The sequence below is a fragment of the Adiantum capillus-veneris genome, chromosome 9, assembly GCF_014529385.1.
Source record: "Adiantum capillus-veneris isolate H3 chromosome 9, ASM1452938v2, whole genome shotgun sequence".
In the NCBI taxonomy this organism is placed as follows: Eukaryota; Viridiplantae; Streptophyta; class Polypodiopsida; order Polypodiales; family Pteridaceae; genus Adiantum; species Adiantum capillus-veneris.
In genome coordinates, this window is record NC_140939.1 from 30,323,477 (window position 1) to 30,344,823 (window position 21,347).

At 44.4% G+C, this 21,347-nt stretch overlaps 1 protein-coding gene across 1 annotated transcript in view; it reads left to right on the forward strand.

Moving 5' to 3' along the window:
* Positions 1-275: 275 nt before the first annotated feature.
* The window catches only part of LOC147450283 (protein KINESIN LIGHT CHAIN-RELATED 3-like), a 36,057-nt gene continuing 14,985 nt past the window's right edge, over positions 276-21,347 (forward strand). The window contains exon 1 of the mRNA XM_086519563.1: positions 276-2,160. Within this exon, the coding sequence (XP_086375689.1) occupies positions 323-2,160 (1,838 nt within the window). The 5' untranslated portion in view covers positions 276-322. The remainder of the gene's footprint in view (positions 2,161-21,347) is intronic.

Genomic DNA, 21,347 nt, shown 5'->3' on the forward strand with positions numbered 1-21,347 from the left:
GTAGGGGGTGGTTGAGACACCCCCTCAACGAAATTGCAGCAGTCATAGCCTGTCACTTGCTTTTCTGGATCTTGGGTGCCTTGCACGCATGGGACAGCTTATGGGGCACCTGTGATAAGCTATGAGGGCAGGGCCTATGGGGGAGCCCTCTTATCATGAATGAAAACCAACAAAATCAGTCAATTTTTTTTTCCTGTTTGTTAGTAAAAAACGTAATCATTTTAAAATATGTTTTTAAAGTAACCTCCCCTTTTTCATTAGCAAAAAGGGTCGGCATCACTAGGCTAAGGTTTAAAGAACTGAAACCCCCTCAAGGATTCCTATGCTGCAGGCTGGTACTTGCAGGCGAGGTTCGCGGATTGTTAGAGCTCTTCTAGTCTGCTCAGAAGCGCGCAAGGCGGAGGGAGATCATGAACGAACCAGCAGAGCTCGTAGTTTTCTGGGATTACAGGATGGGCGATCGTGCATTTCGAAGCCCACACCTTTCCAGACCATTATGGCAGCCTCGTTGGGGTACCTCGGTACTCACAGCAAGCTTGGTACCCACACCAGCAGTTTCCGATGCTTCCACGTCCATGGTCTAGATCAAATCGCGCTAGCCAAGCCAGATGCCTTGGGTACTTCACATCCAAAAAGTCCACATGAAACAGCTCACTCCAAAGCCAATGGGAAACCCTTTGGTGAGGCTCAAGATGCTTGTTCCAAAACTGAAGAGGCTTTGCAAGCATTCAATGACATAGTAAATAAACTAAAGGCTTCTGACAAGGATGCAGACCCAAAAACCTTGCAAACACTTGAGACTTTGCTCGCTCAGGCAGAGTCATCTGCTACTCTTGAAGAAAAACAGAGAATAGGTGAAGCATGTGCCACACTAGCAGAGTGGCACAAGGAGCCAGCAAAGTCTTTGTTATATGCACAAAAAGGATTTGAAATACTCAGACGCATCAAAGATATAATTGCAAAGTTTACAGCATGCCGTTGCCTGTATGCAATAGCAGCAGCCCACTGCAATACAGGCGAGTTTGAGAAGGCTTTGAAGCAAGCAGAACACCTGGCACTGATTTTACGGCACTTAGAGAAGACTGCCCGCAGTTATTACCTCATTTATTTAAAGTTTGCAAGCCAAGCTGTTTTGATTAAATGCAAAATGTCTCTTGGACGGGCTGAAGAAGCACTCGCTCATTTTGTCAAGTATGTCAAGTTGAAGGAAAGACTAGTCGCTCGAGATGATCCAAGCCTTGCAGCAGTCTACATTCAAGCAGCTGAAGCTTTCCAAGAAGCAGGTCAGAATGCTGAAGCAGTACACTATGCTCTTCAAGGTCTCAATATTCTCGCAGAAAAATTTGGCCCAAGCTCTTATCAAGTAGGTTATGTAAGGGCACTCTTGTCACAAGCCTACTATTGGCTTGGGCTTTATGAGGATTGTCTTTCGGAGTATGATAAAGCTAGACCTATTTTAGAGACGGTGGGGGAAAACTCCATAGAAAACATGGCACCTTTCATCATGAAGTCTGTTTTGTCATTGATCGAACTTCAACGATATGAATTGGCGATTACGAGGCTAGAAGAGCTCAGGAGGAGAGCTCCAAAAACTTCTGTTGCTCATGCTGCATCATTTTGCATTCTAGCAAAAGTATATGCTCTTTCAGATAAGAAAAAAGAGTTTTTTCAGTGTTCCAACACAGCCCTTGAGGTGCTGGAAAGCAACCTGAAATTTTCAGTAACTACTGGAGAGTATATTTGCTTACTAGCATCAACATACGAAATGCAAAAATATTATGAGGAAGCTATAATGCTGTACAAGAAGGCCTTAGCAATTTTCATTCAGTTTTCTGGAGATGAAGCAGCTCTGAAAGCAGCAGATGCTGAAGGTGAAATTGGCATTGCTTTTCTGAGATGGGGAAAGTTCTCGCAAGCGGCTGTCTATTTGAAAAATTATACCCTGAAAAACAAAAGCCTCATGGGATCAGATAACACAAGATTAATAGCTGTTCATAACCGAATTGGAGCAGAATATTTGCAGGTAGGAAAACTTAACGAGGCTCTGGAACAACTTGAAATTGCCAAGCACTTATTGCCAAGCGATCTCACGGAGTTCGATGATGCAATCGTATTATCATTACATCAAAATCTTGCCACTTTGTACAAAGCGACTGGCAGGTAAGACATTAGTGGTATATAGAATTTTTCTGGGACTTGTAAATGCATCCTCACTGCATTATTGAAGTTGTTTAATATATGACATTCTGCGAGATACTATCCTTGTGAAAATATCACAATATCAATACCATCTCCTTGTGGAAATATGATATTTTATAATGAAATTCATGGGAGGTAAGTTAGGCTGTGTACACCTACTTCAAGAGCACTCAAGTGCCAGCTATTTGCTTGGTGTTGTGTGAAATAGATTTTTGTTTTTCTCTCTTTAAATAAAGACCAAAGTGATGGGCAACAAGTGCGTTGCCAAAATGAGTCAAGCAGGATGTGTGAACTGAGGTGCAGTTGCAAAGCATACAGTGTGATAGGGGTCTGAGAGCTACATATTTAGACCGTGTAATGACAGTGGCGTTACAGGAAGGTGTTAAGGTTGTGTGAGTGCTATAGCTGAAGGAAGCCAAAAAGCTGAGAGAGTTCATGTAAGGCCCAGTGGAAGCAGAAAGGGATTGAAGCAAGCTTTTTACAAATTGCTGGCAATCCCATAGGTAGCTGTTATTAAGATGGCAAAGTCTAGAGGAAGCCAGCAAGAGGACCTCGCAGCAGGTTCTGTTTGTCTGAGGTAGGGAGCTTTGGCCAAGGTGCATGTTTTAGTTGATATTTTAGGTAGAGCTGAATGTGAGCATAATTTCTGACTATATTCTGCCTGGCGACGTTATTTAGCTCATTGTGTCTAAGGTTGAAGCAGGGGTCATCTATACTTCCTTTCAAGGGAGTACAGTTTCATTTAGTTTCTGCATCTGAGTGGTGTATATCTTCTTTGCATGCGAACTTTATTGTGGACTTCTATGAAATTTGGGGTGTACGTGTTGTTGGAGCTCCACAATACTTGAATGAGATGGGCAAAAGTAGTAATCCACGTGGAATGTCCATCCCTTTTTGATGATTTTGTCTCATAACAATGAGCTGCAAAATGAGCCTTTTTTTATAACAGAAACACAAAACATTCGACTTAGCACCTAGCTAAGAACCTGGCAATGTGTATAACCGGCCAATACACAATAGAGGGTGGTACTAATTTAATTACTTGTTAACTTTACACAGAGGATTGAGAAGGAGAGAACACAGATGCGTCCAACGACTAGAATGTCACTACGCACACGAAGAATGACACCCTTTAGCGCCCCAAAGAGTGCAAACAAATGACCTGAACACTTACACCGAACTCTCACCAAGCTGTTCAAACCTTTCAAGGGTTGAAATTGCAGATTTTTGACCCAATTTTGGCATCATAGCGACATGAAAGTCTCTGTAGGTCAAAAGGACAAGCCCAAGGTGCATGCCCTTGCATTCTAGAAGCTTCCCTGTGAGCTGTAAGTAAATTTCAGCATGCTGTAATTTTCTGTTTGGTCATTGACAGGTGCACAAACTCTTGTATAATCATCCCAAGGCTTCCCCGAGGCTTCTTTGGTGTTCTCTTGTAGTTTAGGTGCGAAACCCTAAACCTGCAATTAAACGCAGCAAGCTGTAATTATTTGTTTTGGATTGTTTTGAGCAGAGCAAACACTTCTACACGTGTCTTAGGAGCTCCTGCACGCAATGGGACACTTTTCCTTTGATTTGGACAAGTTTTCACGCGAGAAAACTCTCTTGTTTCGCAACCTGTCGCGATGGAACTGTGCGAACCTATGGGGATTAGCAATTAGCTATTAGGTTCTTGTTTAGAAGGCTCTTGGCAAACACGCATAAAACCCACAAGATTGTACAGTCATCTGAGGAGCCCAACTAGGGGGAGAGAGAGGCACGAGAGCGGAATCATCGTTCTACATGAGGCAAGGGAAGAAGGCCCTTCCCTCGCAATGCATCAAGTGGAGAAGCAAACTCAACAAAATTTCGGATGAACCGCTTGTAATAGGAACATAAGCCTAGAAAGCTTTGAATGTCATGTACAGATTTCAAATCTGGCCATGACTTAATTACTTCCACTTTGAAACAATGTGTCCAAGAAAGTGAATATCTTCTAAAAGAATTCACTATTTGCATTAATGAGTAGCCTGTTTTTGCGTAGCTCATTGAAAACAACCATCTTTGTACTAATCAATTTTTAGTGCCGATCGGCCCAATTGTCTCATGATCGCCTGGCCTTTACTATTGCGGATTACTCTTGGCCATCGGCCGTTTCTTACTGGCCATACAATGTTTGGGCATTTGTGACTTCAAAAAGAGGGCCGCAAAAATTAAATAAAAATTGAGGGAAGGAAATCAACAAATAAGGTTAGTGTTTGTCACAGTCTCGTGACATTGTGTAAGTTGCAGCGGAATGAATGTTTGTGCTTTGCTCAAGATGAGTGCTCTGAACTGTGGTGAAGGTTCCACAGTTCAGGTTCCTTTTGTTCTTATGGAAGGGAGAGCCTTCCGTTCTTAATGAGAGAATGCCATGATCACAAACAAGTGAATGGACACTGCGTGCACGTGTATGAGACTGAGAGATAGAGAGAGAAGAGAGATAGACACCAGAGACGTTGTAAAACCCTCCTCCGAAGGCCCCACATAGTCGGCGAGAGTGGTCTACTATTGATTGCACAAACTGGTACAAACTGTATGCATGAGACTGATGCAAGTCTAGACTATGTTGACGATGACAACGAGGATGGCGACACCGACCTAAGGGTTGAAATCTGCAATCTTTTATCTGCTGTTTAAAAACGCTATGGGTTGACATTTGGCCTTTGGGAATTGTGGATGGAAAACGCTGATTTTGCTGGTCTTTAGGGCTGAAAATCTGCATCTACTGTAGGGCTGAAAACTGATGTACTTTGGGCTGAATCTGCCACTCTTTTAGGGATGCATCTGCTGGTCTTCATTGCTGAAAATCGCCAAGGCTGAAATCTGTCCAAAACGCTATTGTAGCAAAAATGCTAGACCTGGGAATCTGCTGGCGATGGCTTGATCAAAAACGCTAGGCCTGAAGTGTGTCAATTTGTTGCTGATGCAAAACGCTAGGGCAGGGACTGGATGGCGATGGGACTTGATGGGAAACGCCAAGGCTGATGTCTGGTGATGCTTCTTGAGGAAAACGCTAGGAGGCTTTTCTTGGGGTAGATTCGCCTAGAGTTGGGAGTCTTGCTTGAGAAGTTGCCTGTTGAGCGATGGAGCTTCTGCTGCCTCTTCTGCCAATTAGTGCTAGTTTAGGTCAATTAGTGGTAGTTTAGGTTTGCTTATATACAAACTTACTCAATTTGCCCTACCTACTTTCCAACGAAAGTCACTTAAAAATAATAAGTGAAAAATGTCAAAAATAGGTAAAATAGGCTAAATGCACTGAAAAATTCCCCCGAAGGATTCTGATAGATTCTGATGGGATCATGTTGTGTGCAACCAGAGGATATGCATCTACACTAAGTGATTGGGCATGCACGGTCTTCGAACACTCACAAAAGTGCCAGATCACTTCTAAACCTAGACTGATTGGACTCATTGAACCCTTGTTGTCACGTGACACATCCCAACCCTATGTGTCCGTGGACAAGCTACACCACAGCAGGGTTCAGTCAGTCCGATCAAGTTAGATTAGCAGTGATCTGGCACTTTTGTGAGTCTATTTGTAGACCGTGCATGCCCAATCACTTAGCATAGATGCATATCCTCTGGTTGCACACAGCATGATCATCGGAATTCCCATCAGAATCCATTCGCATCAGTTAGGGGAATTCTCCAGTGCATTTAGCCTATTTTCCTATTTATTGGGATTTTCACTTATTATTTTTAAGTGACTTTCCAACAAAAGTAGGTAGGGCAATTTTGCTAAGTTAATATATAAGCAAACCCAAGTTAGCACTTTCTGGGCGAAGAGGCAGCAGGAGCTTCCCGCTCAACAGGCAACTTCTCAGCAGTACCCCCTCAAGCACCTTGGTGTTTTTGGAGATCCCATCCTCGCCGACCCGCAAGATCTGGCGTTTTCAGCCTAGCCTGGATCGTCAACACCACAAGAACCCTAGCGCTAGCAGATAAGTGCCATCGCCAGCAGAATTCATCAGCATTGCTAGCGTTTTTCCCAAGCAACCAAATCAGCGTTTTTGATTTGCAGATTCAGATCAGCAGTAGCGTTTTTGGTAAAGGCAAGATCCAGCCAACGTTTTTAACTTTCAGCCCTTATCGCATCAGATCCACAGCATTCCTAGCCCTACGACACAGTAGCAGATCAGTCCCAAGTTGGTTGTAGATGTTCCCCCATTTACAGCCATAAAAACGCAGCCAAAACAGTCATTTTCAGCCACCGAAACAGTCCCCGAAATCAGCGATTAGAAGACCTCAGATTTCAGCCGTCGAGTCGTCGTCATCATCACTGTCGTTGTCATCGGCATAGTCCAAGTTGCATCAGTCCATTGCATACTCATTGTACACCTTTGTGCAATCAAAGAATAGACCACTCTCGCCGACGAGAGTGGGGCCTTCGGAGGAGGGTTTTACAACCTCTCGGTGTCGTATCTCTTCTCTCTCCTTCTCTCAGTCTCATTCACTTGCACGCACAATATCCACTCACTTTGTTCGTGATCACAACACTCTTCAAGACGGAAGGCTCTCTCCTTCCCTAAGAACTAAAAGGAACCTTGAGCAATAAAGATCACTAATCTTGAGAAAATACAACATTCATTCGGCTGCACCTTACATTGGTATCAGAGCTTTGGAAGTGTTCTGCATTACTCAAGGAAAGAACCACAAGAACCACAAGAATTTATTTTGCTTGTTGCGATCGCACGAACCCAAGTTTACTTGGGCGTGGCGATTCCTAATCGTGTTTTGTTGAAGAGTGACAGGAATCCCAAGAAAGAAGGGCTTGTCCAGTCTCCCCTTGTGTCTCTTTTCACTCATTGAGAGCGGACCGTGCACTTAGCGGCCGGCCAATTGACGTGAGGTGGGAAAAAGCAACCTTGGTGTGAGCTCAAGGCCGCCAAGGGGTGCGTTCCGCAGAAAAGGGTAGAACTCAGGTGAAGAGAAGATCCTTCTCCAACACGATTTGCAAGCGAAAGGAAACCTCAAGAACCTCAAGATCCTCAAGAACCCAAGAACCTAAGACCCGCAAGAACCTAAGTTCCTCGTGAACTTAAGAACCCAAGACCCGCAAGAACCCAAGTTCCTCGTGGACTTAAGAACCCAAGACCCCAAGAACCCACAAGAACCCACGATTGCAGAATGGTCATCACTCGAAGCGGAATGGATACTTCGCTTGGAGGTGATGAGCATGAGAGAGGTGAAGAAGAATTTTCCCCACCAGGAGGTTTTTCTGACCCTTCCCCATCTACGACAAAGATTGCACTAACTCCTATGGAGGAGTTGGACCAAGAAAGAGAATCAGAAAGAAAAGCCTACGAAGAAGACATGGCAGCCATAGAGCGCCGGTATAAAGAAAGAATGGCAGCCATAACGCGTGAGAGCGAGCAAGCACGCTTGGAAGCCAAAGAAAGACAAGCAGAATTTGATCGTGAGAACAAAGCCCTCAAAGAATAGAGTGACCGACAGAACGAAGAGATGTTGCGACTTTTTTCTCAAGTACATGCGTACTTTGCACAGAATCACGAAAAGGAGACTCTCTCTGTCTCTCTTTCTCCAAAGCATGACACAGGATTTGCATGATTGTGTGAAGCATGATGATGATTTGATTGACCATGACTTGCATGATGAATTGAATGATATTGCTAAGCATGATGATTTGAAGGACAATGATAAGCATGATGATTTGGATGCCAATGATTTGCATAATGATTTGGATGACCATGACAAGCATGATGATTTGCATGATCAAGATGTGATTTCTCACAAGCATGATGAGTTGCATGAAGATGATGTGATTGTTCACAAGGATGATGTGTTAGTTGATGCTTTTTCTAGCGAAGCTAACCTCGTTGTAGATTCAATCAATCACCAAGAATCGATCTTGGCTTGCGAGTCGAGGTCCACAGATCCCCCACAAGAAGATTTGATAGATCCCGAAGAAGCGATCTTGGCTCTCGAGCCTTGGTCCAAAGAGCCATCACAGGAAGTATTATGTGTTAGCATGATTGATACGCACGCATTGTTCGAGTGTTTCATTCGTGAAGGTTTCCTGTATTTTAGTCAGCATCGTTATGTGATTCCTTTTCCTAGGCATGACATATTGTATGTTGAGTACGTTTCTCTCATGGATGAGCACGAATGTATGCGGATTGTTCATGAAAAGCTGAAAAGTTTGTATGTAAGGAAGTCGCATTCCATGTCTCTTCCTTGGCATGACATGGTTTCCGAAAGAGCACATGATTGTATGAGCACCAAGCATGGGCATTTCCATTGTGATTTGCCACAGTTGATTGATTTTGATCAAACAGAAAAGATTCGAGCGCATTGTTTGCACGTGTTTGATGAACGGGTTGTCACTCCATCTCTATGTTCGTCTACATTGCATACACAGTCTTTAGAGACGACACGATTTTTTTCCTTCATTTTACATGGAATGGGTATGTTCATGGTTTGGTGTTGGAGATGGTTTTAGGAATTTTCAGCCATGGAGATTCTTGAAGACGAAAGAAGCATGACTCTAGACGAAGTTGACGCATCGAAGGAGCCATAGAAGACTTTGAGTCGCTTGCGGCGCGGCCCAAAGAAGCAAGCATTGCAGACCTTTATGAAGTTCAAGTACCGCACGACCCACACATCAGAGTGGGCCAGCGAAGAGTCCCTTCCAGAATTCCGGATGCTATTGGCGATCTCCCTCGACGCCATACAGTTTGGTACCAGTACCTCACTTTGAAAAGGAGGGGATGTCACGTGACACATCCCAACCCTATTTGTCTGTGGACAAGCTACACCACAGCAGGGTTCGGTCAGTCCGATCAAGTTAGATTAGCAGTGATCTGGCACTTTTTTGAGTCTAGTGCATGCCCAATCACTTAGCATAGATGCATATCCTCCGGTTGCACACAGCACGATCATCGGAATTCCCATCAGAATCCATTAGCATTAGCTAGGGGAATTTTCCAGTGCATTTAGCCTATTTTCCTATTTATTGTGATTTTCACTTATTATTTTTAAGTGACTTTCCAACAAAAGTAGGTAGGGCAATTTTGCTAAGTTAATATATAAGCAAACCCAAGTTAGCACTTTCTGGGCGAAGAGGCAGCAAGAGCTTCCCGCTCAACAGGCAACTTCTCAGCAGTACCCCCTCAAGCACCATGGTGTTTTTGGAGATCCCATCCTCGCCGACCCGCAAGATCTGGCGTTTTCAGCCTAGCCTGGATCGTCAACACTACAAGAACCCTAGTGCTAGCAGATAAGTGCCATCGCCAGCAGAATTCATCAGCATTGCTAGCGTTTCCCAAGCAGCCAAATCAGCGTTTTTGATTTGCAGATTCAGATCAGCAGTAGCGTTTTTGGTAAAGGCAGATCCAGCCAGCTTTTGCAACTTTCAGCCCTCATCGCATCAGATCCACAACATTCCTAGCCCTACGACACAGTAACAGATCAGCCCCAAGTTGGTTGCAGATGCTCCCCCATTTTCAGCCATAAAAACACAGCCAAAACAGTCATTTTCAGCCACTGAAACAGTCCCCGAAATCAGCGATTAGAAGACCTCAGATTTCAGCCGTCGAGTCGTGGTCATCACCACCGTCGTCGTCATCGGCATAGTCCGAAGTTGCATCAGTCCATTGCATACACATTGTACACCTTTGTGCAATCAAAGAATAGACTACTCTCGTCGACGAGAGTGGGGCTTTCGGAGGAGGGTTTTACAACCTCTCGGTGTCGTATGTTTTCTCTCTCCTTCTCTCAGTCTCATTCACTTGCACGCAAAATATCCACTCACTTTGTTCGTGATCACAACACTCTTCAAGACGGAAGGCTCTTTCCTTCCCTAAGAACTAAAAGGAACCTTGAGCAATAAAGATCACTAATCTTGAGAAAATACAACATTCATTCCGCTGCACCTAACACTTGTTGTGCTGTAGCTTGTCCACGGACACAATGTGTCACGTGACATCCCCTTCTTTTCAAAGTGAGGTACTGGTACGGAACTGTATGGCGTCGAGGGAGATCGCCAATAGCATCCGGAATCCGGGAAGGGACTCTTCGCCGCGGTACTTGAACTTCACAAAGGTCTGCAACGCTTGTTACTTTGGGCCGCGCCGAAAGCGACGTCTTCTGTGGCTCTTTCAATGCATGCTTCTTTCTTCTTCAAGAATCTCCATGGCTGAAAATTCCTGAAGCCATTTCCAACACAAAACCATGAACATACCTATTCCATGTAAAGTGAGTGGGAAAAATCTTGTCCTCCTCAAAGACTGTGCATGCAATGTAGACGAACAAAGAGACGGAGTGCTAACCCGTTCACCACAAACACGCAAACAATGAGATCGAATCTTTCTCTTTTGATCTAAAGCAATCAACTTTGGCAATTCACAACGGAAATGCCCATGCTTACTTTCATGTCCTCTTTCTACAAATGTGTCATGCCAAAGAAGATACATGGAATGTGACTTCCTTGAATGCATACTTTTCAGCTGTCATGAAAAATCCGCATACATTCGTGCTCATTCATGAGTGAAACGTGCTCAACGTACAATATGTCATGCCTACGAAAAGGGATCACATAAAGACGTTGACGAAAATACAGGAAACGATCACGAATGAAACACTCGAACAATGCGTGCGTACTAATCATGCGAACACATAATACTTCCTGTGAGCGTTCTGTGGACCGAGGCTCGAGAACCAAGATCGGTTCTTCCTGAAGGGGCTCTTTGGACCTAGGCTCGAGAGCCAAGATCGGTTCTTCGTGATTGATCGAATCTGCAACGAGGTTAGCTTTGCTAGAAAAAGCATCAACTAAGACATCATCCTTGTGAACAATCACGTCATCTTCATGCAAATCATCATGCTTGTGAGAAATCACATCCTGATCATGCAAGTCATTATGCTTCTCATTATCATCCAAATCATCAGGCTTATCATTGTCATTCAAATCATCATCATGCAAATCCTGTGTCATGCTTTGGAGAAGAAGAGACTGAGAGAGTCTCCTTCTCCTGAATCCTTTCAATCTTGTCCTGCATATTAGCAATGAGAGAGGGAGAATGAACAATGTTCTCTCCACGAATGACAATGGGATAGTCACTTTTGGCATTGAGAGTGAAAGTGTTAGCCTCCCAATCAATGAGAGGATTAAGATCACGAAACCATCGAATGCCCAAAATCATATCACGTCCTGAGAGAGGAGAGACAAAAAATCTTCTACGGAAAGTAGCTTGTTGAATTGAAAACAACACACCAAGACACTCTTGCGTGATGAGAGAGTCCATACCGGGAACAAAGCCAGAGACCTGGAGAGGAGATTTCTGACTAACTTCTAGGCGGGCTCTCTCAACATGAGAGGGACTGATCACATCATGCATACTACCTGGGTCAAACAATATGACAAAACGTTGCCCCAACATATGACCATAACATTTAATGAGAGAATCATCAATGGGAGGGTCAAGAGAAACTTGGGGCACACTCGTGTTATCAGTAATTGCATTGACAGAGGAAGTGGGTTTTGTGAATTCTTTAGATTCATTCGATTCAAGCTTAGGACATGTTCTTTTTATTTGACCCTCAATGTGACAATGAAAACAACGACCTTCCTTAGAATAAGTGCTTTGCTCTTCGGTGATGTATCCTCCTACAATTCCTTGTGCTACCTTTTCATCTGGAGTGAGCTTAGGTTTAGCAATTGTATTAGCCTTACCCATAGGTTCGTTGGAAGAATTCTTTTTTGAGAGACTGTTGGAAGATTGGTTAGAAGAGTCACCGTTCTTACCATTCTTACCGTTCTTACCAATCTGCGAGGTACTTGTGGACGTCTTGTTCTCCTTGGGCTTTCCCTTGTTGTGCTTCATCTCCTGTGCGAGAGCAATCGCTACCGCCTTGTTGAGATCGATTGGATCGAGTACCTCGACATCGTACTTGATATACTCGTCCAATCCATAAAGGAATGCCTCTTTGCGTTCATCATCCGACTTGCGTAATTGGGTACCTAGTTGCAAAACACGATTAGAGAAAGACATAACCGGCATACCATTTTGCTTGAGAGTGCGCCAATCGTCCTTCAATCGTGCAAGGTACTGAGGTGGCATAAACCGCGCCTTGAGCTTGTCTTGGAAATCAGCCCAATTGAAGGAAAGGGGCGTGAATTCGTCGGCTTCCTCTAGGTGCGCGGCTAACTGTGTCTCTTGCCATGCGTGGTACCAATTGATGGCATCACCGGCAAGGTACATAGCTGCCGTCAAAACGTTGCTATTTCTTGTCTTCTTAGTTGTCGCAAAATAAGCATTAAATTGATGCAACCAAGAATGAATAACTGTAGCATCCATCTTACCATCATACTTATTGAAAGTCAACTTCTCTGTGACTGGATTGTTGGAATCCGCCTCGTGGCTTGCGCCACTTGAGGAGCTCCCACGATCTTTGGCTGGTTCGGACTTCGAGGCAAGTACTTGTCGAACCAATTCTTGAGTGCGGAGGTCTCTTTGAGCCTCCCGATCGGCCTCCAAGGCCGCTTGTCTTGCTTCAGCTTCCACTTGTCTTTGTGCTTTTCTTTCTTCTCGTTCATCGCGCTCGCGTTCCAAGGCAATGCGATTTGCTTCTTGTTGTATGGAAATTCTTTTGTTTCTGTCTTCGCGCACGCAATTCGCTTCTTGTTGTTGGGCCATCATGTCCAACATCGACTTGACCATCGCCTCCATGGAAGTTGGTACAACTCGTGTCGTAGATGGCGATAGGGGGAGGGTTGGAAAAATCTCTTGGTGGGGAGAACTCTTCGTCGCCTCTCTTATGCTCATCACTTGTATGCGAAGTATCCATTCTGCTTCGGGTGATGACCATGCAGTATGATCTTTGGTTCTTAAGTTCACGAGGAACTTGGGTTCTTGAGGGTCTTGGGTTCTTGGGTTCTTGAGGTTCTTGAGGGTCTTGAGGTTTTCTTTCGCTTGCAAACCGTGTTTGAGAAGGATCTTCTCTTCATCCGAGTTCTACTCTTTTCCGCGGGCGCACCCCTTGGCGGCCTTGCGCTCACACCAAGGTTGCTTTTTCCCACCTCACGTCAATTGGCCGACCGCTAAGTGCACGGTCCGCTCTCACTGAGTGAAAAGAGACACAAGGGAGGCTGGACAAGCCCTTCTTTCTTGGGATTCCTGTCACTCTTCAAAACACGATTAGGAATCGACACGCCCAAGCGAACTTGGGTTCGTGCGACCGCAACAAGCTTTTTTTTTTTTTTTGTGATTCTTGTGGTCTTTCCTTGAGTGATACAGAACACTGCCAAAGCTCTGATACCAATGTAAGGTGCAGCGGAATGAATGTTTGCGCTTTGCTCAAGATAAGTGCTCCGAACTGTGCTCAAGGTTCCTTTTGTTCTTATGGAAGGGAGAGCCTTCCGTTCTTAATGAGAGAATGCTATGATCACTTGATCACAAACAAGTGATGGACACTGTGCGTGCAAGTGTATGAGACTGAGAAATAGAGAGAGAAGAGAGATACGACACCAGAGACGTTGTAAAACCCTCTTCCGAAGGCCCCACTCTTGTCGGCGAGAGTGGTCTACTATTGATTGCACAAACTGGTACAAACTGTATGCATGAGACTGATGCAAGTCTAGACTATGTCGACGATGACGACGGGGATGGCGACACCGACCTAAGGGCTGAAATCTGCAATCTTTTATCTGCTGTCCAAAAACGCTATGGGCTGAAATTTGTTGTTGCCGAAAACGCTATGGAAAACGCTGATTTTGCTTGTCTTTATGGCTGAAAATCTGCATCTACTGTAGAAAGCTGAAAACTGATGTTCTTTGGGTTGAATCTGCTACTCTTTTAGGGCTGCATCTGCTGGTCTTCTTTGCTAAAAATCGCCAAGGATGAAATCTGTCCAAAACGCTACTGTAGCAAAAACGCTAGAACTGGTAATCTTCTGGCGATGGCTTGATCAAAAACGCTAGGCCTGAAGTGTGTCGATGGGTTGCTGATGCAAAATGCTAGGGCAGGGACTGGATGGCAATGGGACTTGATGGGAAACGCCAAGGTTGATGTCTGGCGATGCTTCTTGAGGAAAACGCTAGGAGGCTCTGCTTGGGGTAGATTCGCCTAGAGTTGGGAGTCTTGCTTGACAAGTTGCCTATTGAGCGGTGGACCTCCTGCTGCCTCTTCTGCCAATTAGTGCTAGTCTAGGTTTGCTTATATACAAACTTACTCAATTTGCCCTACCTACTTTCCAACAAAAGTCACTTAAAAATAATAAGTGAAAAATGTCAAAAATAGGTGAAATAGGCTAAATGCATTGGAAAATTCCCATGAAGGATTCTGATAGATTTTGATGGGATCATGCTGTGTGCAACCAGAGGATATGCATCTACACTAAGTGACTGGGCATGCACGGTCTGCGAACAGACTCACAAAAGTGTCAGATCACTTCTAAACCTAGACTGATTGGAGTTACTGAACCCTTGTCGTGCTGTAGCTTGTCCACGGACACATAGGGTTGGATTTGTCACGTGGCACATTGTGTCCCTATTTTAAAGATATTAGGCTTGGTAGATAGGAAAGGCGCAACCATGGGGTTGATTACGAGGTCACCAATTGCATGGTAGAGATGTTGCGAAAGATGCAAGGCATAGGAAAAAAAAAGTAGATGATGTATTGGCTGTGTGCATTGATTGATGGGATATGATGCATAGATCCTTGCATGCTGTGGGCTACATGTTGCATCCCATTTGGAAAGGCAAAAATCAAGACAATGACAAAGAGGTAAGGAGGTACACAAATAGTGACTTGGAATTGCAAGGGACACTGCATGATGAGTTAGATACATATAAAACTAAAGGTGAGTCTTTTGCTCTTCCAATTGCAAAAGATGGAAAAAGATCGAGCAGGTGTGAAGTGGTGGGAGACATTTGGGGCTTACAGGCTTAAATTGCAATCATTAGCGCTCAGAGTGCTTTCTTAGGGCTCATGTGCATCAATATGTGAAAGAAATTGGAGCACCTTCTCTCCCATATACACGAAGAGAAGGAATAGGCTTTTGCCTTCTCACACGGAGAAGCTTGCTTCTACATCATAAAAAACATCTAGAGACAAAATAGTGAACTACGAAGCCTATGGCCGATGCAAAAGTAAACCATAAAGTAGGCTATAGCCAAGACTCGTCAAAATAAGCATAATCCTCATCATCCTCCTCATACGCAATACCATTCTCCTCCTCCTCCTCCTCCTCATCGTAGGTGGAAAGACCAAGATCGCTACACCCTCCTCCATGGCTAGAGGACGGTAGTGGTCCCCTCTCCTACAATAGCCTCCTGCAAGTGCTGCAATGCAAGCAAGTGCTCCTCATCTTTTTCCATATTGGGCATCTCCGATGTAGTGTCACGTGACACATCCCAACCCTATGTGTCCGTGGACAAGCTACACCACAGCAGGGTTCAGTCAGTTTAGATTCGCGGTGATCTTGCACTTTTGTGAGTATCCGTAGACCGTGCATGCCCAGTCACTTAGCATAGATGCATATCCTCTGGTTGCACACAGCATGATCATCGGAATTCCCATCAGAATCCATTAGCATCAGTTAGGGGAATTTTTTAGTGCATTTAGCCTATTTTCCTATTTATTGGGAGTTTCACTTATTATTTTTAAGTGACTTTCCAACAAAAGTAGGTAGGGCAATTTTGCTAAGTTAATATATAAGCAAACCCAAATTAGCACTTTCTGGCAGAAGAGGCAGCAGGAGCTTCCCGCTCAACAGGCAACTTCTCAGCAGTACCCCCTCTCAGCACCTTAGGCCATCCTTGGCGTTTTTCCCGCGACCAACCACCCTCAACCATTAGGGTTTTCAGCATTCCCTAGCGCCAGGCAACCGCAGCAGTCCCAACGTTTCCAATCTCAACAGATACAGCACCAGCCAGCGTTTTGATGCAAAAACGCCAGCCCCAATTGCAGACTCTAGCGTTTTTCAGCATGGAAGCAGATCAGCCCCATTCAATTGCAAAAGTCCCCCCAAGTTTAGCCTCGAAAAACGCAACCAAAAACAGAGAATTTCAGCCACCAAACAGTCCCAGAAATCAACAGATAAAGGATCTCAGATTTCAGCCATCAAGTCGTCGTCGTCATCACCGTCGTCGTCATCGGCAAGTCCCATTGCATCAGTCCATTGCATTCGCATTGTACATCTTTGTGCAATCAAAGTAGACCACTCTCGCCGATGAGAGTGGGGGCCTTCGGAGGAGGGTTTTACAACCTCTCGGGTGTCGTATCTCTTCTCTCTTCTTCTCTCAGTCTCATTCACTTGCAAGCACAATCCACTCACTTTGTTCGTGACCACAGCACTCTACAAGACGGAAAGCTCTCTCTTTCCCTAAGAACTAAAAGGAACCTTGAGCAATAAAGATCACTAATCTTGAGAAAATACAACATTCATTCTGTTGCACCTTACATTGGTATGAGAGCTTTGGAAGTGTTCTGCATTACTCAAGGAAAGAACCACAAGAACCACAAGAACCACAAGATTTTTTTTTTTGCTTGTTGTGGTCGCACGAACTTAGCGGCAGGCCAATTGACGTGAGGTGGGAAAAACCAACCTTGGTGTGAGCGCAAGGCCGCCAAGGGGTGCACCCGCAAAAAAGAGTAGAACTCGGGTGAAGAGAAGATCCTTCTCAACGCGATTTGCAAGCGAAAGAAAACCTCAAGAACCCCAAGAACCCAAGACCCTCAAGACTCAAGAACCTCAAGAACCTCAAGAACCCAAGATTCTCACGAATCAAGGACCTCAAGAACCCTAAGACCCTCAAGAACCCAAGTTCCTCGCGAGCTTAAGAACCCAAGATTATAGTGCATGGTCGTCACCCGAAGCGGAATGGATACTTCGCATACAGGTGATGAGCATGAGAGAGGTGATGGAGACTCGTCCTGTCACGTGACACATCCCAACCCTATGTGTCCGTGGACAAGCTACACCACATCAGGGTTCAGTCAGTCCGATCAAGTTAGATTAGCAGTTATCTGGCACTTTTGTGAGTCTATTCGTAGACCGTGCATGCCCAGTCACTTAGCATAGATGCATATCCTTCGGTTGCACACATCATGATCATCGGAATTCCCATTAGAATCCATTAGCATCAGTTAGGGGAATTTTCCAGTGCATTTAGTCTATTTTCCTATTTATTGGGATTTTCACTTATTATTTTTAAGTGACTTTCCAACAAAAGTAGGTAGGGCAATTTTGCTAAGTTAATATATAAGCAAATCCAAGTTAGCACTTTCTGGCAGAAGAGGCAGCAGGAGCACCTTGCTCAACAGGCAACTTCTCAGCAAGACCAACCCCCGCGACTACTCTGGCGTTTTCTCCACAGAAGACCTAGCGTTTTTGCATCAAATCAGCCTTGGCGATTTGTGCACAGCAGATCAGCCCCGGCGTCATCACGACACAGCAGATCAGCCTAGCGTTTTTGCATTTGCAGAACCCCGGCGATAGAAGGTCCAATTTCAGCCCCTGGCGTTTTTGGATTTCAGCAGCAAATTAAGACCGGCATTATTCACCTAAAGTGTAGCAGATTCAGCCCGTAAAGACCATCGGTTTTCAGCCCTAAGAAACCTCAATTTTCAGCCAAGAAAACGCAGCCAAAACAGTCAGATCACTGCTAATCTAACTTGATCGGACTGAGTGAACCCTGCTGTGGTGTAGCTTGTCCACGGACACATAGGGTTGGGATGTGTCACGTGACATCCCCTCCTTTTCAAAGTGAGGTACTGGTACCGAACTGTATGGCGTCGAGGGAGATCGCCAACAGCATGCGTAATTCTGGGAGGTACTCTTCGTCGGCCCACTCTGTTGCGTGGGTCGAGCGGTACTTGAACTTCATAAAGGTCTGCAACGCTTGCTTCTATGGGCCGCGCCGAAAGAGACACAAAGTCTTTTGTGGCTCGTTCCTTGCTTCAACTTTGTCTAGAGACCTGCTTCTTTCGTCTTCAAGAATCTCCATGGCTGAAAATTCCTGAAACTATCTCCAACACAAAACCATGAATATACCCATTCCATGTAAAGTGAAGGAAAAAAATCGTGTCGTCTCTAAAGACTGTGTATGCAATGTAGATGAACATAGAGACGGAGTGACAACCCGTTCATCAAACACATGCAAACAATGAGGTCGAATCTTTTCTGTTTGATCAAAATCAATCAACTGTGGCAAATCACAATGGAAATGCCCATGCTTGGTGCTCATACAATCATGTGCTCTTTCGGAAACTGTGTCATGCCAAGGAAGAGACTGTTTCTCGGAATCCGGATGCTACTGTTATTCATTCTTGGTTGCATCAATTTAATGCTTATTTTGCGACAACTAAGAAGACAAGCAATAGCAAAGTTTTGATGGCAGCTATGTACCTTGCCGGTGATGCCATTAATTGGTACCACGCATGGCAAGAGGCACAACTACCCGCGCACCTAGAGGCAACCGACGATTTCACGTCCCTCTCTTTTAGTTGGGCTGATTTCCAAGACAAGCTCAAGGCGCGGTTTATGCCACCTCAGTACCTTGCACGATTGAAGGACGATTGGCGTGCTCTCAAGCAAAATGGTATACCGGTTATGTCTTTTTCTAATTGTGTTTTGCAGCTAGGTACCCAATTACGCATGTCGGATGAAGAGCGCAAAGAGGCTTTTCTCTTGATTGGACGAGTATATCAAGTACAATGTCGAGGTACTCGATCCAATCGATCTCAACAAGGCGCTAGCGATTGCTCTCGCACAGGAGATGAAGCACAACAAGGGAAAGCCTAAGGAGAACAAGACTTCCACAAGTACCTCGCAGACTTCTCAGAACCCTCAGAATGGTAAGAACGGTAAGAATGACAACTCTTCTAACCAATCTTCCATCAGTATCTCAACAAAGAATTCTTCCAATGAATCTAATGGTAAGGCTAACACAAGTGCTAAACCTACGCTTACTCTAGATGAAAAGGTAGCATAAGGAATTGTAGGAGGATACATCACTTCGGAAGAACAAAGCACTTATTCTAAAGAAGGTCGTTGTTTTCATTGTCACATTAAGGGTCACATAAAAAGAACATGTCCTAAGCTTGAATCAAATGAATCTAAAGAACCCACAACACCCACTATATCTGTCAATGGAATGAATGATAACACGATTGTGCCCAAAGTTTCTCAGGACCCTCCCATTGATGATTCTCTCATTAAATGTTATGGTCGTACGTCGGGGCACCGTTTTGTCATATTGTTTGACCCAGGTGGTATGCATGATGTGATCAGTTCCTCTGTTGTTGAGAGAGCCCGCTTCGAAGTTAGTCCGAGATCTTCTATCGAGGTCTCTGGCTTTCGTCCTGGTATGGACGCTCATCACCGAGGAATGCCTTGATGTGTTGTTTGCAATTCAACAGACTGTCTTTACTATAAGATTTGTTGTTTCTCCTCTCTCAGGATGTGATATGATTTTAGGCATTTTATGGTTTCGTTATAATGACGCTCTCATGAAATTTAAGGCTAACACTATAACTATCAATGTCGATAGTGATTCTCCTATTGTCTTTCATGGAGAAGACATTGCTCCTTCTCCATCTCTCATTGCTAATATGTAGGACAAGGTTGAAAGAATTCGGGATAAGGAGATTCTCTCAATCTCTTTTCATCCACAACATGATACACAGCACTTGCATGATTATGAGAAGCATGATGATTTGAACGATAATGATTTGCATGATGATTTGGATGAAAAAGACAAGCATGATGAATTGCATGAAGATGATGTGATTGTTCACAAGAATGATGTGTTAGTTGATGCTTTTCCTAGCGAAGCTAACCTCGTTGTAGAATCGATCAATCACCAAGAATCGATCTTGGCTTTCGAGTCGAGGTCCACAGATCCCCCACAAGACGATTCGATAGACACGGAAGAAGCGATCTTGGCTCTCGAGCATTGGTCCAAAGAGCCCTTACAAGAAGTATTATGTGTTCGCATGATTGATACATACGCATTGTTCGAGTGTTTCATTTGTGACGGTTTCCTGTATTTTAGTCAGCATCGTTATGTGATCCCTTTTTCTAGGCATGACATATTGTATGTTGAACACGTTTCTATCATGGATGAGCACGAATGTATGCGGATGGTTCATGAAAAGCTGAAAAGTTTGTATGTCGGGAAGTCACATTCCATGTCTCTTCCGTGGCATGACACAGTTTCCGAACGAGCACATGATAGTATGAGCACCAAACATGGGCATTTCGATTGTGATTTGCCACAGTTGATTGATTTCGATCAAACAGAAAAGATTCGACCTCATTGTTTGTATGTGTTTGATGAACGGGTTGTCACTCCGTCTCTATGTTCATCTACATTGCATACACAGTCTTTAGAGAAGACTAGATTTTTTTCCTTCACTTTACATGGAAATGGGTATGTTCATGGTTTTGTGTTGGAGATGCTTTCAAGAATTTTAAGCCATGGAGATTCTTGAAGACGAAAGAAGCAGGTCTCTAGACGAAGTTGAAGCATCAAAGGAGCCACAAAAGACTTTGAGTCGCTTTTGGCGCGGCCCAAAGAAGCAAGCGTTGCAGACCTTTATGAAGTTCAAGTACCGCACGACCCATACATCAGAGTGGGCCGGCGAAGAGTCCCTTCCAAGATTCCGGATGCTATTGGCGATCTCCCTCGACGCCATACAGTTTGGTACCAGTACCTCACTTTGAAAAGGAGGGGATGACGTGACACATTCCAACCCTATATGTCCGTGGACAAGCTACACCACAGCAGGGTTCAATCAGTTTAGATTAGCAGTGATCTGGCACTTTTGTGAGTCTATTCGTAGACTGTGCATGCCCAGTCACTTAGCATAGATGCATATCCTCCGGTTGCACACAGCATGATCATCGAAATTCCCATCAAAATCCATTAGCATCAGTTAGGGGAATTTTCTAGTGCATTTAACCTATTTTCCTATTTATTGGGATTTTCACTTATTATTTTTAAGTGACTTTCCAACAAAAGTAGGTAGTGCAATTTTGCTAAGTTAATATATAAGCAAACGCAAGTTTGCACTTTTTGGCAGAAGAGGCAGCAGGAGCTTCCCGCTCAACAGGCAACTTCTCAGCAGTACCCCCTCTCAGCACCCTAGGCCATCCTTGGCGTT